Source organism: Diorhabda carinulata, chromosome 1 (assembly GCF_026250575.1).
Source record: "Diorhabda carinulata isolate Delta chromosome 1, icDioCari1.1, whole genome shotgun sequence".
Classification (NCBI taxonomy): Eukaryota; Metazoa; Arthropoda; class Insecta; order Coleoptera; family Chrysomelidae; genus Diorhabda; species Diorhabda carinulata.
Window position 1 is genome coordinate 23,006,833 of NC_079460.1, and position 17,297 is coordinate 23,024,129.

Genomic DNA, 17,297 nt, shown 5'->3' on the forward strand with positions numbered 1-17,297 from the left:
AAATGTTTCCTATTGAAATTTGTAAAATCACTTTCCAGAAAATGATTTTGCACAAGCGTTAATTTGATGTTGAGCAATTTTATAAAATTCTTTCCATTTAGAACACATCAGGAAAGCGTTTGGTAAATTGAAACAAATGTTTATTTATCTTGACAATTGACAGTAATGCCAAGTTTCTGTTACACTGATTGGTAAGTGGCAGAACTAAATTTGTGTTGCTGAAATTTAGTTGCAAGTCGACCTATTTATTAGTATTGTCTGTAGGACAGGCACTTGTCAACTGTCAAAATAATTCATTCTTATGTCATGTTACCATGCTTGCGTTCTATTTTCTTGTATTTCAATTCGATTCGACTTGTGCAGTCTTAAATAAAGACTCTGTATTTTATTATAATATATATATATATATATTATATATATATATTATATAATGACTTTCAAATATTAGGAATGTTGGGTATCAAATGAACACCATTTAAAAGTAATTATATTTTTATTTCAAGTGTATAGTGAATAAGAATAAATATTCATATAATAAATAACATTTCAACATCAAAACACGAACTTGAAAAACCAGAATATCTTTTTAAAAGGCATCTATCAGTTCTGTTTAAGCACATGAGACCTTTTTTGACTTAAGGTGCTATTTCATGTTGATGCTCGACGCTGGCATACAGCTTAAAATGAGGTCACACGGTATAATTTCGACTTAAATTAAAAAAGCATCAAAGCTAAATATTGTTAAGCATTTTAAATCGAATTTATAGCAAAAAACTTGCGATGAACTACGAAGAAATAATATCATTAATAACTTTAACGTTATTATATATATTTAAAAATTTAATTAAGAAATTACTGAAGTTCTTTTGCAGCGTTTTGAAGTTTGACGCTCTTATATTTGACACTGCATTAATTAAGGATTGCGCTTCAGTCGAAATTATACCACGTGACCTCATTTGACGCTCTAGCGAACGTCGAGCGACAACACGAAATTGCACTTTCACAGTTCTATATATATAGACACTCAGACTCATCACAAGCGGTTATTTTAAAATGTAAAGTCTTAAAGAATGCATTCAAAAACTACCCTCAGAAGTACACTAAATGATAATAGGGATAATTATTTGAAAAATAGAATGTTAGAAGTACTTCCAAAAACATCGTATAAGAATGTCCAACAAAATAAATTTAAACAAATAAACTAAATAAGTACATTGTTAAGCATTTGAAAAATAAAATATTAAAAATATTTATAACAATTTTGGAAGGAAGAGAATGTGCTTATTAAAGAACAAGGAAGTATTGACACACGTACTTTTGAACGATTGAAAAGCACAAATTTTTCTCTTTAAATTTGAGGGGGGAGCCTGCTTTAGATGCTTCAAAAAATCGATGTTTTTGGGAAGGAAAGACATCCTCCGATTGAAACTTTCAGGGTTTATTGTTATATATTTCAACAATTTTTCCATGTCAAATTATAACTGATACAAGCATTTCGCCGAGCCGCTTCGAGCGTGCATTTGTTGTGAGACGGGAAAGATGCAGGTCGCAATTTCACTTTGGATTGTTTAAAAAGTGGGTTAATCTGAAATTTCTTGAGGATTTTTAGGTTCAACTAGAAGATAATTTAATCCTGAATACAATCCATTTTGTCTCGTTTGAATAGGACGTTTAGTTTTTTTGTCTATCTTTCCCGTCAATTAGGAAAAATGAAAAACCGATAAATCGTGCGTCAAAGTTTTCGTAATTTTCTGGAACTCATCGCATTAATATGCAAATTAGCGTTTCCTGGTTCATAGAGTTGCCGGTTTAGCATTTGGATTAAAATACGTACAATAGATCGAGAGGCCACCGGAGCGTGCGTTCTCCGAGCGACCCGGCCGCTCAACGCTCGCTCACTATTTGTTTTGAACTCCGAAAGTTTTTCGAATTTGCTTCTAAAATTTAAGGGACACAGTCTTGGATATTTTAGGAAGACATTTATGCAAAAAATCGATTTTTGAAGCCTCTAAGCGGGCTCTCCCCTTATAATCTCACATTGGTTTAGCGATAACCAAATTAAAAAAAATAGCTTAGTTATATAATTAAAAATAGCTAAAACAAAAACAAGTCACACAAAGAGAGCTTCTTCTTAAAACTAATCTTAAAGTAAATCAGAATTTAGCACAAATTAAAGATTTTGTGCTTAATAAATTTTAACAGAATGGACTTTATGTTTAAGAAATTACTTGTCTGTGAAAATTTTGCGTAAGTTTGTTGTTGCGTCTTCTAATAATTATGACAGGAAATCTTCCGATCATCATAGTTGTCAGATTTTATTCTCAAATCGATAGAGTCGTTATTTAGGTGGCAGACGAGTGCGTCGATTGTCTCGCTCGTATCAGAAAAATCAATCTTTTATAAATTGTTAGTTTATCCTCATTCTTCATTACTTAGTTGTTGTTTATTGTTGGTGTTAGTGAGAGAAATTAATTTTGATGAGTCAAACCAATGGCTTTTCATATTACATAATTTGCTGGCATACGTCTCGAGATACGCAGCGTTGCCAAATCGTTTAAATTTTAGTTATAAGTAATCCTGATAACATTAACTTGTAGACTGTTGTAACATTTTTCTATTACAATCTAAGTCTTTTATTTTTTATTTCTTAGCCACCCAGTGGTCCTTCGATTCCTTACTAGTTCGATTCACCGCAATTAAAAGGGTTATACGAGTTTTCAGCAATACACTTACAATCATCACGTTTCGTACAACCCAAGATTTAAGTCCATTCTGTATATTCGTTATTTAAAAAGTGCAAGATTCTCTGGCAAAAAACGTTTTCCATAATAAAAAAAAATACAAAACAAATTAAACATGTATAACAAGAATTAAATTGGAAAATGTGAACACACTATCAACACTCACAACTACACTGGTGGCTTTACATAAATCACTGGTTAATATCCGGCTCGAAGGACCAGACAGTGTAATTTTGATTGTTGACAGTAAATAGTATGCACTAGAATGTTTCTTCAAAAAGTTTAGCCGCGCAGTTTTATTGTCCGTTTTGTTGTTTAAATAAAAACAATTATTTGTTTTTATTTATTAGTTTTAAAAACTAATGGTAAGCTTATATCAGAAAAGGTTTGCTAGCTTTTATAACACAGTTTTTATTATAAATAAGTCAATATATATATATATATATATATATATATATATATATATATATATATATATATATATATATATATATATGAGTAAAGGAGTAAAGGAGACATTTTTCTTCATTTATTTTGGCGTTTAAGCAAACTACTAATACAACTACCGCTGGCACTATGACCCTCAAAAAGGCTTGGCCTCGTCCACCGCATTCTTCCAGTCATCACAGTCCAACGTTCGGCGTATCCTCTCACTCACACCTAGCTCCCGAAGATCCTCTTCAACATCATCCAACTAACGGTTGCCGACCCTCGAGCTTCTGACGATACGTTTTGTCCACCCCCACTCCTTAGGCATACGCTCCAAGTGGCCTAGCCATCTGAGTCTGGCCCTCTTGACTTCTGTCACCAGATTGGGGTCCAAACAAGGATATAATTGATATACAACAAGAACCCCTTTTTTCGAAAACAAATACCCACTTCAGGACCCTTGGCAAGGAAAACCAAAGAAAAGGTAGATTCACTTGCAGAACACCCTACTGAAGTTTTTACAGGTAATGATGATATAGATGACCAGGAAATAATGGAATACCTAGCTTATAACCCCCCTTATAACAGAAGAACTGACGGAGCTTTTCACTTTTAAGCAAGTTGAAGAAGAAATATCCCGTGCAAAGAAAAAAATCGCCAGAATCTTGGTATGGGAAGATACTGTCCATAAAGATTTTGGAATATGTACATCAAGGAAAAAATATAGAAGCATAGCAACGATTAAAGGGACACGAGAATTCTTTAATAGTAGAGCTCTAATGAGAAAGACAACTCCCTGTAGAACATAAATGAAAAATAAGGTCCCTTCACTGGTAGAGCACTTACCATACTATTCATGAACTGAGTTCTACCCCAGCCAATAAAAAAAATTATTTTATTTTTAATTTTTGATATTAGTACAAAATATGAACCTTGTATTTGTCCTATAATATTATGATATATTCAATATATTTGTTATTTTAATAATGGAGGGATTCAAAAATATTTTATAAAATATAATGAAGACACTGTAAAGCGTACATTTGGCAACATATATAAATTAATTTTAAATTACAGCAGAGTTATCCTTTTGGGTATTTTCGAAGAACATGGCATCCTGAAAAAATATCAAACTATAGAATAATATTTTTCAAAATGAACAATGATTATAATTTTAAATTGAATTGTATAATTATAGGTCTCCCTTGTAATTTGGTGACTTCTAAATTCTCAACAGCCCACCAGATTTGGAATAACAACCAACTATATTACGGTCTATTATTCCATTAATATCGATACTTACAATCAAGAAGCATGCGCCTAACATAACAGCTTTCATCCGAACATCCAAATCCATAGGAAATGTTATTCCGAAATAATCAGTATCTGTAAACATTTCCCTTAGTAACCCAGACCATTGCTTTGATATCTTCCCAACTTGGACAGCACCATCTCCCGACATTATTTTGAATTCAACATCGCCACATATACTCCAAGTGCACAAAGGTCCTTCTATTCTTAATACTGTATCACCACTGGAGTTTTTTATGGCAAAAGAAGGGCAGAAGATGCTCCATTCTTGTTCTACAGTACCTACAACTGTTCCTGGAGGAGACGATACCTCCATACTCTAAAAAAAATATTATTTATCATTCAAATTAATTTGAAAGACAAATATTGCTTTTTTCGTATTGTGACGGGTACACAGCCGGTCATAATTTAATATAATGGAAACTATAAAAGATGGTGGGTGGCTTTATCTATTATTGGATAAACGTTGAACTATTGTTCTGGATTTTTTGAAACAAAATTAACTGTAACTAAACAGAAGTTTCTAAAATGTTCTGAACTTATATGGAGAAGCATATATAAAACAGTAGCTCACTGTAGAGCAGTTAATTTAATATTGAAGTGATACCATAGTGGAGTGTTAGTTATTATATTTGTTGTGTTGTAATTAGTGTACTGAATGGTATAATGAAATTGTAAGTGTTTAATTAACTTGTACGATTATATCTATGAACCTTTAACGCGAGAAACGTTACAGTATTAAATAGGAAAGTTCTAATTCAAAGTTCTTGATGTTCATTGAATGTAAGTAAACAGAAGTTTCTACAATGTTCTAGAATTATTACAAAAACATATATAAGACGCTGTCTATCAGAAAGTTGAATATTGAACAGAAAGTTTCATTTTAAATTATTTTACCTGTAAGCAACATGGGAAACAGCAGGAATCACAAGCTAATGGTCTGTGGAGGTGGATAACTTCATTTCTGTAATTATCCAAAATTTTCATATCAAACGGTCTGAGCGGACCGCAGCAATTTCTTGTCAAGCAATCAGAGTCTTCTACTGCGTAATAAACTTTTTGTCCTAAACTATTTTTTACTGTGAATTTGTTTTGTGTTTCGAAACCAGTCAGTGCTAAAATCAAACGATAAGGAAATATTTTAATAAATTAAAGACAAAGTCGAAAACAACACAAAATACTTGAATTATGCACTGTGGCGTGGGAACAAGATATATAAAAGTTTAACAAAACATACCTTCAAGAATTTCAACTTTTTGCTGTACTAATAACTGATCAATCATAGTAAGATATTCCAAGCCTGGTGGACAATTCGGTATGCTTTGAGGCATATTCATCCATCCACCTGTAAAAAAATATTTAGAAAAAATTACCAAATGTTACTTTTTAGTTGAATATGGAATGTAATAAGCGACAAAGATTGAAAATTAAATTCTTCTTCTTCTGAGTGTGTCCAAGTTATTCAAACTTCACTAACAACTGCCCTAAATAATCCTGTTTCGAGATTTTTCAACCAGTAGATTTTACTGCTTACGAATCTTCTTCTATCTAAGACCTTTCCTTTGAGTATCAACATGAAGCAGACCTGATTTTATATCCATTTTTTAATAATTTCAATTGGATACATAGTCAATCTAGGAGATTTTAAAGATTCGGTCTGTACATAATTCAGCATCATACAGGAGCGCAGACCAGATGGAGCATGTATTTTTTTTTTGTTTATAAATTAGGGCCCAACTAATCAGATCGGCCACTCAACATTTTCTCCAGAAGTTAAAATTAATACTTTATTGAAATTTATTAGCCATTAACCTTCATAGAGCTTAAGTATTTTTAAATTACAGCTTACAGAGCCGGTCTACTTTGATCATTAATATCTCATATATGCATCTAGTTGCCAAAGCAACTCTATTGATTATTGATTACCAGGGTGCTGCTTAAAGCAACTTAATATACAGTAAGACTACACTATTTCTTGCCAGGCCACCAGGGTATACCAGGAAATTGAGAAGCGAAGTCTTACCAAAAAAGGGCAACGACTCCATATTTTGGACCAGAGCCCTAATGTAGTCTTAAGAGATGTCACATCAGCATACAAACAATTCAAAAGATTCATAATAACATTCTCCTAAACCACCCTAATTACCGTAGATTCTGGAAAAAAAGGAGAGAGGCATCTACTCAGTGAATGCCTTGTTCATTTGAGTAAGAGGGTACTTCTAAGGAGTAGTGCTAATAACTTGATAAATAGCTCCATTTTAGAGGGGTCTACATATTCTGGAGGCAGAACAATTAGATGTGCAAAATATCTTTTTTAGTAACATTTCTCCCTTGAATAGCAGCTTGTATACAATCAAATTGACACTAAATAGGTGGAGTTGCAGTTGCAGGAATTGATTCGTCGAGTTTCTTTGACAGTATTATTTTTTTCTAATTTTTGAAATGACAGATATAATGCATTGACAAGGTAAGGAAATAATCATTTTCACACCTAAAAATTTTTAGCAACGTCGTTAATATCGTTTTTATTTTTTTATTCAAATTTAGACAATAATGAAGTGTAATTAAGCAACGTCGTTTTACAGGAAATCCAAAATATTATCGACATTGACGACCCCGATATATAAAATAAATAAATCACTTATCAGAAGAATATCAAAATACAATTAATTCTGTCCTCAATTGTTGAACTTCAAGTTATCAATATATAAGAAAGAAATTCGAAATCTATAAATGGTAATATAGATGTAAACAATTTGAATAAAATTTGAAATTCCACTTTATTGATTTCAAAGTAATTTTAATTGATAAAGATTTTTACTTAATAGGAATAGTGTGTCTTTTATATTGAAATAAAATCTACACTCGTAAGCAAAAAAATCGACTCTCTGCCATCGCAAGTCACTAGCAAAAACACATTTCAGTTAACAAACAAGAATTCTACCTAAAAATGGACACAACAAGTAATAAAGCTGCTCGAGCGGTCATCCTATTGTGACAAGGCCAAAATCAACGAGAAGTGACGAGGGTTTACTGTCGTTGAGGACGCTTGTCAGCATATCAAGCGAAATCCAACCCTACTGGTCTTCAAGTCCAACAAGAGCTCAGAGAAACGTGAGGAGTGGCTGGAGAATCAGAAGACTTAGCCCAGCTAACTTACCTTAAGCCAAAAAATTTAGCTACTGACCCGAATTTAACGATTCGCTTGCCCACCAAGCAACGTGTCTACCAGAAAACACGTTATTTCGACTGATGAACAATGGGGCTCCGTTTTGTTGTCAGACGAAAGCTGAGTGTATCTATATGGTGGCAATAGAAGAGGACGAATCTACAGAAAACCTGGAGGAAGATTCGCGCATTGTTGCATAAAATAAATCGTGGCTTTTGGATAGTTTAGGTGGCCATTTCAATGGAAGCAAAAGCCGAGTTTGTTTTGGCAATGCCCGTCCACATACTGTAGGTTTCGTACGGCAGTATTTACAGGATGTCGAATTGTCCAGCGCGTAGCCCGCTCTTAAATTCTATCCGTGCTTTATGGAATGAACTAAAGAGAGAAGTTCAGGCTAGAAATCCTACACCAGATACAGAATCGAACCTCAAAACGGCGCTTATTGAAAAATGGAATAGCATCGAGTAAATAAACTTATTCGATCCATGAAAAAACGTTATAGAACCTGGAAAGGGGGAAAATTATCATTTTGACGAATTTAAGCTTTTATTAACTGTTAATTATAACCTGTTTTTAATGTTATTAAGATCCTTTTTCGTTTGAAATTTTTTATTTACCAAACAAATAACTCAATAACAACCTAGACCACCTCATTACTAAGCTGAGACTGATGGTTTTGAGATACTATAATCAGGAAAAAAATGGAAGCTACAGATTTTTTTGCTAGTAAGCATGCGACTTGAGTCGATTTTTTCGCCCACGAGTGTATTTTAACATTTATGTGATAAGTAATATAATATCATAAGGTTGTTGATGTCAAATAATATTCTGATAGAGGCCAATGTCAAAACTATTTCTATACAAAGCTTATTATTCATTAAAATTGACCTAAAACAAGAAAATTTATCAAAAAAAATATAGTAAAAGGTCTACTAAAGAGAAACCGAAATAATTTTACATGATTTGTATTTATAAACAATATTTAACAGTGTTAATGCATCTAAATGTTCTTGATTTTAGGTCTCTTCCGTTTCAAAAGTTTTTTTAATAATTTTTGGAAGAAAGATAAAATTTGACTTTTTGACTTTTCTTTATATTTTGATAAAGACTTGAAAAAAAGTCGTAACGTCAAATTTTATCTTTCTTTTAAAAACTATCAAAAAAAACTAATTTTGAAACGGAAGATACCTAAAATTAAGAACATTCAGATCAAAAGGTCTGAGAATAAGAAATTAGAGAAATTTCAACAGTATTCTTATTTTTGTTATTATTTATGAATTAACGGGGCGAAGATGAATAATACAATATCATAAATTTGTGTATAATATCCTCAATCGTACGAGTGATTATTTCGAGTTTTTTAACAGAAAACAGATTATATTTTATTTAAAACTTGTTTACGTATTTATGGGAATAATAAGTAGACAGTTCGATGTCCCATTTATATAAATATTTCTTTAATAACAATAAATAATGTTTCCCATCTCTCTGTTTACATTAAAATGTTACACAATGTGTTAGAAACTATAGAAAACCGCAAATAAAATCACACATTTTTACTATAAGAAAATAAGGAAAGTAGTAAACTGTATACAGTTTATAAAATAATAAACATTTTGTTGAAATACTTAGAAATTACCGGAATTTCTGTAAACAAACTGAAATTAAATTATCAAAAAAATATGTAAGGATGAAATCTTTCAAAATATATAAAGAACGCAATATATCGAAAGAAGAAATTAAGAAATTATTTAAGGAGGTCCAAGTTGTGTATTCTTAACAGTTTAGTTTAGTTGCAACTTGCAAGGTGCAGCTTGATTAGAGAAAATTTGGAAGGGCCACGTAAACACCGAAATCCGATTGAAAAATGTGTTCAGTTCAATCTAGAGAGGAATTATCGCAAACAGGAGATCATCATCCTGTTCTCTAAGCTCCAATATTATAAAATCCATGGGATTGTCTAGAAAAATTGAACGAGCTAGGCTAGCGCTGATAAGCTCGCTAAAGCGGGGGCAGGCAAGTCCTTCATGGCACCCGAATCCTTCTGTGGTATCAACTACAGAACAATGGAAAAAGCATTGGAGAAGAAGGTAGATAGAAGCAAAACCAATTACTGGGACAACCTACAAGGGCTGAGGCAGACAAACACTCTTCTGGGAAACTATAATCAGAGTAGATCTGCTGAATATTTCAATCTAAGTAAGAACAATCTGCTAATAGGAGTTCTATGGGGGCATTGCCACCTCAACAAACACCTGAAGATCTAGCAGATGATGAGGCGTGCAGGTTTTGTTGCACAGAGGACGAAAGGAACTCCAGAGCAATACAACTGGATGCGTATGGAATATAAAACGAAGCCATCTCACATTCTAGACTTTTTAAAAGGAATGGGATTGATAGAACAGCTGTAAACATTGGGTTCTCCAGTATTGGAGCAAGAAAGGGGGACACAATAGAGCCTTTGGGTCGCAGTGTATACGAGACCCCAAATCAATACATACACACAAACGCCGAAAAGTCGGTTTTCCAACAATTAATGGATAAAAATCAATATACAAGGTATTCCAAGACTTGATGCAACAAATTCGAGAGTAGAGAGTAGATGACGTGAAAATAATGCTTTGATTTAAAAAATTTTTTTCATTTGACTCATCATTTATGAGTTATAAGTTGCGAAATCAGATTTTATATATATATATATATATATATAAACTTATAACTCATAAACGATGAGTCATATGAAAATAATTTTATAAATCAAAGCATTATTTTCATGTCATCTACTCTCTACTCTCGAATTTGTTGCATCAAGTCTTGGAATACCTTATATATTGATTTTTCTCCATTAATATATATATATATATATATATATATATATATATATATATATATATATATATATATATATATATATAGATTCGAACATCATGAATTTTTAATAAATGATTATGTATGTCTATGTAGGGTATTTAAACGGAATAAATAATTCTATACTATCTGAAGGACGACCTGTACAATCTATAGATAGCAAAAATGAATTTTTCAAGCGATTTTTAAACAAAAAGCGACTCCTTGTTGAACTCGGTAAAATTTATGATTTAAGAGATATGTAGATTTTTACATCGTTGTACATACCAAGGAAACCGTTTGCCGTAAAGAAACATTCCTAAGAAAATTATCATAAATTGTAATTATTTATTGAAAATAATTACGGGAGGTATTAAAACCGCAACTTTAAATGCCTATAACTCAGAAACGAGGCGTCGAAAGAGAAAATTTTTTAAGTCACATCATTATAATTAAAAAATATAAGTTATGTTTGACATTGTATAATGATTGATGGTATGTTTCTGTTAAGATATTAAATATATTTTTTATTCTCACAATTTGTACTCTAATAAAATAAATGATAACTTTTTTATTTAGAAACTAACAAACTTGCTACATGTTCCACATAATTGGAGTAACAATTAAGATAAAAGTGGCATATTACATATTTTCATTGAACCATAATTGATATTAATAATTTCAATGAAATCTTTTAGAAAGTTGTTAATAGAAGTCTGGTTCTATTAATAATTATTATTATACAAGATTTGATTTTAAACATTAATTTTGTAATCATCTTTTTTTGGGATTTCAGACGCATTCACATTCAATAAGAATATTATTTGAAGAAACTGACTATTTACTAGATGTGTAGATGATATGAATAATAAAAAAAGGCTTTTTGTGACCAACCATTTGTTATGATTTAGATGAAGTTCGGTAAGATTGCAATAAAAGGCTATAAATGAATAAAATTAAAAAATAGATAATTATTCGAAAAAAAAAAAATAAGTTCACTTTTTGGCCCACCCTGTACACAAATGTTTCTTATTGCTATTACGATTAATTTAAAATTTTAGTACCCAAAACCAATACACTAGTTACTTTTTTACTTATATACTTTTCATTTTGTAATGGTTTCGAAATAGAAATAGTATGATCATATCTTTTTAAATACCCTATATGATTTGGTAAAACTGAGTATTGCAAAAATGAGGATTATAACAAAATTGTGAATGTGAGAAAATATACAGGGTTTTGTAAAAATGTTGTTTGAATTAATTCATCTAACAAATAAATTTTAAAGAAGAATCAGCTTCATAAAGTGTGAGTCAAAAAATATGATTTGTTATGTATGGAAATATCGAATGTTACATTTTGAAATACTAAAGCAAAAGTATATATAAAGTTCTAATGAATTGAATTTACCTCTGTTCTTCTTCAGTATAGAATTTGAAATATCCTTTGCTCTTTGGTGATTTTTTTCTAAAAATCCTCTTCAGTCTTTTGAACACATTTTGTGGTTTAAATCTAAACACAACCTTCAGTTCGGGCATTTTTAATGGAACTGAGTAAATAATCCAAGATTTTTAATGTTTATCAAGTATTATTGGAGAGAAATAAACATTTGTTATCAGCAATGTTGTCTTCTTAAGTCATTCAATGGAATTCTCTTTCTATAAGAGCATCAAGTTAAAAACAAAAGTTTCTAACAAATTTTCTTATCTGAATATTTCATACAATAAGTTTATTTATATATGAGACAGATATTGTTTAATTAGAGTAAATGCTTATAATCATCACTCTTCAAATCAGTTAGTTATGTAAATTTTACGACAATACGAGGGGATTTGCAAAAGTTCTCAATCTATTTACACAAATTAGTTAATTGTATGTATCTCATAATTATGATATTATTCAAGGTGGTTACTGCAGCTACTGAGTGGGCAACTAATAACGGCAGTTAGCCAGATTTCAGCAACGGATTATGTTACAGCTTCAGGAGAAATATTTATAACCAAAGTGGCAAGAGTTATAATTTTGGACCAATTTTTTACACTTAAATAACTTAACTTAAATATTACAATCACTGTAAAAAATTCTTCAAACGAAAAAAAGTACCTGAAGGGATGGTTTCTGCGCCCTATATATAAATATATTCTTTTTCGTCGTAATTTTCTCGACAATGTACTAAAATTTCAACGAAATCGGAGGAATGTAACTAATCTAGATAATTACCCAAAAAAGCACAGTATAAAAAGTGAATAATTTATAAGATTATCTACTGAAACATTTCTCAAGGTTTATAAAATCTAACAAAAATTTAACACCATATCATACACTAATAGTTTCAGCACTAAAAACAATACTGACAAGACAGAGCAGGACATGGTCGATAATTTCAAACAAACTACGAAATATTAGTTTTTTTAATGTCCCTGATAATGGTATCTGCAGATAGAGAAAGTTATTCATGATAAATAGAATATCCTGTAATGCTGTACTAAATCCATTTAGTCACTAAACTTAATAGACAAATAACTGGAATTTAATCATCATAAATAGGTATACAGCATATACTTAAAAATCCTGATTTATCTCAATTTATAGAGATATAGCATAAATTATTAACTTACTTTCAATATTTGATGAAATTATTGTTTGATTGGAAGACATTATCAATAAAATTCTCTTTTGTCGAACTGTTTTATATTATAATGTACCTCTACCGTAACCGACAGTTACTTTAAACAAACTATATGATAAGACAGAAAATATACTTAACATAGGTCACCTTCAATATGGTAAAAATTGTGGGTAGCTTATTAGTAACATTAATAATCATAAAGTAAATTATTTGGAGCATGTATAAATTTTATCTACAGGGACATTTCAAAAACCATGTGTGCCCTTGATATTTACATAATTTTTTCAATGAAATGAAATATACAGTTGAAAATCATAAATCTGGACTTGTAAAACGCAGAATATCTAAAATCCCGACTGATTAGTTCGTATTGTCATTTTTAGCTTGTGTATTTGACACTAGATGACGACACCACATGTAACGATAATATCAAGAATATATTTATAATTTCATAAAGTATTTAATCTTTTTATTATTATCATTATTATTTTATAAATTTGATTTTGTGAAGTATTAAACGCGATTTTATTATATTTTATGCATACCTCTGTTTACATTATTATGTAATGCGATATGATTCCTCGTTAACGCGATAGATGCCGCCACCACAAATGCATTCAAATGTTCCTAACCAGTCCTTTCCCAATGATTCCTGATTTACGACGTTGTATTGTATGTAGCAAAAAGTTATGTGAAGAGAATATTCAAAATATACTTGACTTCTTGGAAGAAAATGTGCAACTGAGTTATAGGAAAATCTCAAAACAAATGACAGATCATTTAATTCATGAAATCTCTAAAGGGTTTGAAGAATTTTAAGGCCTGAAGTACACTACCGGTCAAAACTTTTTACATACTCATTAATCCATTCATTAATAGTGTCCGTTATGTGTTTATTTTATACAAAAGCATATTGTTTATAATGCGAGTACGACAAGTTAAAACTTGCCAATAACTGATTTGTTTATTATACTTTAACTGAGAATTATTTCTTTGGTGTTTATGATTGTAGTTTAGTCCTAGTTAGACTTGTGAAACGCAAAAACGTGCTTTGCTTTATACTTTTTGAACCAAGACATTTTTTCTGAAGTGGATACACGAACTGTTTTCGTTCTCGCAAATTCAGATTTGTAAATTTCAAAACGGGTAAAACCAAGTAACTATCTTTTGAAATTGTGTGTATTGATCGCAATTCTTCATAGTCTGAGCAAAAGTAACCGCACCATTTCTGCCCAATTAGAAATATCTCGACGTACCGAGGACTACAACACGAAAAAATATGCATCCACCAGGAGCTTTGGTGATAGAGAAAACGTTCAGGGTGCCCACAAAAAACTACAACCTCTGAAGATAAACGTAGTGAATTCATCAGTAAACTTGATCGTCGACTCACGAGCTCAGAGATTATAGATCAGTTCAATAAATCTAGGGATCTTTCTTTGAGGACTTCTACAGTGAAAAGAAGTTGAGACAAACTGTTTTTTTTTTGGAAGTGCGACAGTGAAAAAACCTCTTTCAAGATGCCAAAATAAATAGTTGCAGTGCGTTAAAGAACATAAAAATTGGACACATGGAGAGTGAGACTGAGTTTAATAGAATGATGAGTAAAGTTTGAGTTTATTGGTCTAAGAGAAGTTCAAAGGAAAAACGGATGTTAGATCCATGTGTATCTAATTGTAAAACACGGCAAGGGACTCGGCGATGTTTCGGAGGCAAAATGATTGGAGACCTGGTAAAAAAAGGAGATCTACAGAAAACTTATTGAGAACGATCTCAAGAATTCTTCAAAGTTGTGAATTTGAAAGAATTGTAAAGGAAGAATGTGATTCGGCCATCACAGTCGCCCGAGCTTAGCCAGATTGAGTTGTGAAAGAAAATTGGACAGGGAAGTCAGAAAGCAGTGCCCTACTTCCACTTCACATAATTGGAATATCCTGAAAAATAAATTAAACCAACATTGTGCACCAAAATTAGTTATGTATCACACAAACCATAGAGTGGGCAAAAACTTTTGACCAGTAGTGTATGTGTAATATAAAACAATTTATTACATCAGAAATAACAAGAGTTTCTATATGATGTCATAAAAGGTATACAATGAGCAACTTCTAATTATGTATGACAAAGATGAGGTAATGAAATTGTAGGATACAGAGTATAAATTTTTTATTATTATAGAGGCAACTATAAATATATTTGAATAACTAATTAAAAAGCATTACATACCCGGTGGCCCAAGTGGTTGATTTGTTATTGGACCATATCCAGCACCAGGTGGGTATTGACCTGGAGGAGGTTGATAGCCTTGTTGAGGAGGTGGGCCATAACCTTGATTAGGTTGGTAACCTGGTGCATTTGGGGTTTGATATCCTGGAGGAGGGGCTGGAGGATAACCACCTACAAATAAATGTAAATAGCTACTTTCCCTCAATTTTAGTTTGTTATAGTAATAATGTATTTAAAAATATTAATCTAGCACTTTGTTTATTGAGTATTGTTAAGAAATCATAAAGATAACACTATTTACAAAATTAAAAACGTCTTACTGTTATATGGAGTCGGGTACATCCCACCTTGTTGGTTAGGAGGTGGATAGGACATTATTTAGAAAATGCTACAATTTTGTTTTTAATTTCACCACCTCTCTATAATCTACAAATGAAATATAGAAATTGGGAAGATTATTATTTGATTTATAAAGTACTTACAGCCAATTTCATTTATTAGATAATATAACCTACAAAACTACCAAAGAAATCAAACACCGTGAAATTAACACAAAGATGAACAATCAGTTATTTTTAGTTCAGTGTGTTAATTTAGGTAACAAAAATCCTTGTCATTCGAAATAAACATCAAACGAACACTACCCAATAATCGAGTAATTTCAATCTATTTCTCCTTCCTCTACTATAAACAATCAGGTTTGCAGAAAAATTTCTCTCTCTTTTCAACTAACAGGTTACTTAACACTAATAATGAGATAGTAGTATGTACACACGTGGATTATAAATTGACAATAACAAACCTAGAACAAATAACTAATACTACTACTCTGCAATAGATGGCGACGTAATCCAAAAAGTCAACATTATACAAAGACGTGTTATTATTTAATCAAAAATTCAAATCAATCTAAACAGAATTTCGTTTACAGTAGCCATTATCTTACGTTTCTAATCTCATGAACCGTTAGATATACATTATTAATTAATTGCTTTATTAACAGTTTTAATTCGAATATAATAAGATCGTACATATATTAATTTTATGTACCTTACCTCACCAATTGGCACTACAGCTCGGTGTTGTTGGTAACTCGTCATGATACGGAGTCTGCCTCTTCTTCTACTGCTTTATATTTTTGGCATTCATAATTCTCTTTGGCATACACTTATCCTCCATTCTTTGAGTGTGGTTAAACCATCTCATCCTCTGGGCTTCAATGAATGGGTTGATGTCTTAATTGCCTAGTATTTCATCGATTTATCTATTATTTCGGATTATCTAAAAATCCTCCATATATTCTGATAATCTTCCTCTCAAATATTAATCTTTCTTGGTTAGTCATCACCCAACATTTACTGCCATAAGTTACGATTGGTCTTATTAGAGTCCTTTAGATTTTTAACTTTGTTCATCTTATTATTAGTTTGTTCTTCAGGAGCTTCAGCTTCGCTATTACCACTCTGTATTCTTTCTTGTATGTCAGCCCTTGTTGTATTTTCTTCGAGAGTTCAAGTTATTGAAACCTTTGAAAGTTGATAACTAGACTGAGCTCTTTATAATTTTCTCTATACTTCTTCTAAAAGTTCTGTCAGTCTTTATTTCTGGATATTATTACAATATCAATCACTAAGTTGATCTAGTACAAATTAAAATTTCTCTAAAATTAAAAATTATTCGCGGTAACCATTATCTTACTACTTACTTTAATTATCAATAATTTAATTCGAATGTAATAATAAGAACACACAAATATTTATTTAATGTGGATATCATTAATTTTTTTTAGATATTTATCAATTTGTAAATCTTGGTTTATAAATTTTGAGAAATTGCTCGTGTCGCTCTCTAGGAGTCAGAATTGTAACTATAAAGCTGAAGTTCACGAAGGAATCGTCTATATTGATAATGTAGATATCATGAACCGTATAAAGTTACCGATGTT

General features: G+C 31.2%; 1 protein-coding gene across 3 annotated transcripts; it reads right to left on the minus strand.

Moving 5' to 3' along the window:
• Positions 1 to 474: 474 nt before the first annotated feature.
• Positions 475 to 16,986, minus strand: LOC130898916 (phospholipid scramblase 2). 3 transcript variants are annotated; one of them, XM_057808559.1, is made up of 8 exons: positions 16,408 to 16,986; positions 15,835 to 16,154; positions 15,673 to 15,778; positions 15,353 to 15,523; positions 5,719 to 5,826; positions 5,379 to 5,596; positions 4,474 to 4,800; positions 475 to 4,287 (listed from the first exon to the last, which is right to left on the minus strand). In XM_057808559.1, the coding sequence occupies exons 3-8, from the start codon at positions 15,725 to 15,727 to the stop codon at positions 4,237 to 4,239; spliced, it is 930 nt and encodes a 309-aa protein (XP_057664542.1). In that variant the 5' UTR covers positions 15,728 to 15,778; positions 15,835 to 16,154; positions 16,408 to 16,986; the 3' UTR covers positions 475 to 4,236. The 3 variants fall into 3 exon arrangements, with proteins under 3 accessions (XP_057664542.1, XP_057664624.1, XP_057664706.1); XM_057808641.1 differs by lacking the exons at positions 15,353 to 15,523; positions 15,673 to 15,778; positions 15,835 to 16,154; positions 16,408 to 16,986 and adding an exon at positions 13,116 to 13,236; XM_057808723.1 differs by lacking the exons at positions 15,353 to 15,523; positions 15,673 to 15,778; positions 15,835 to 16,154; positions 16,408 to 16,986 and adding an exon at positions 12,601 to 12,782.
• Between the last annotated feature and the right edge of the window lie 311 nt (positions 16,987 to 17,297).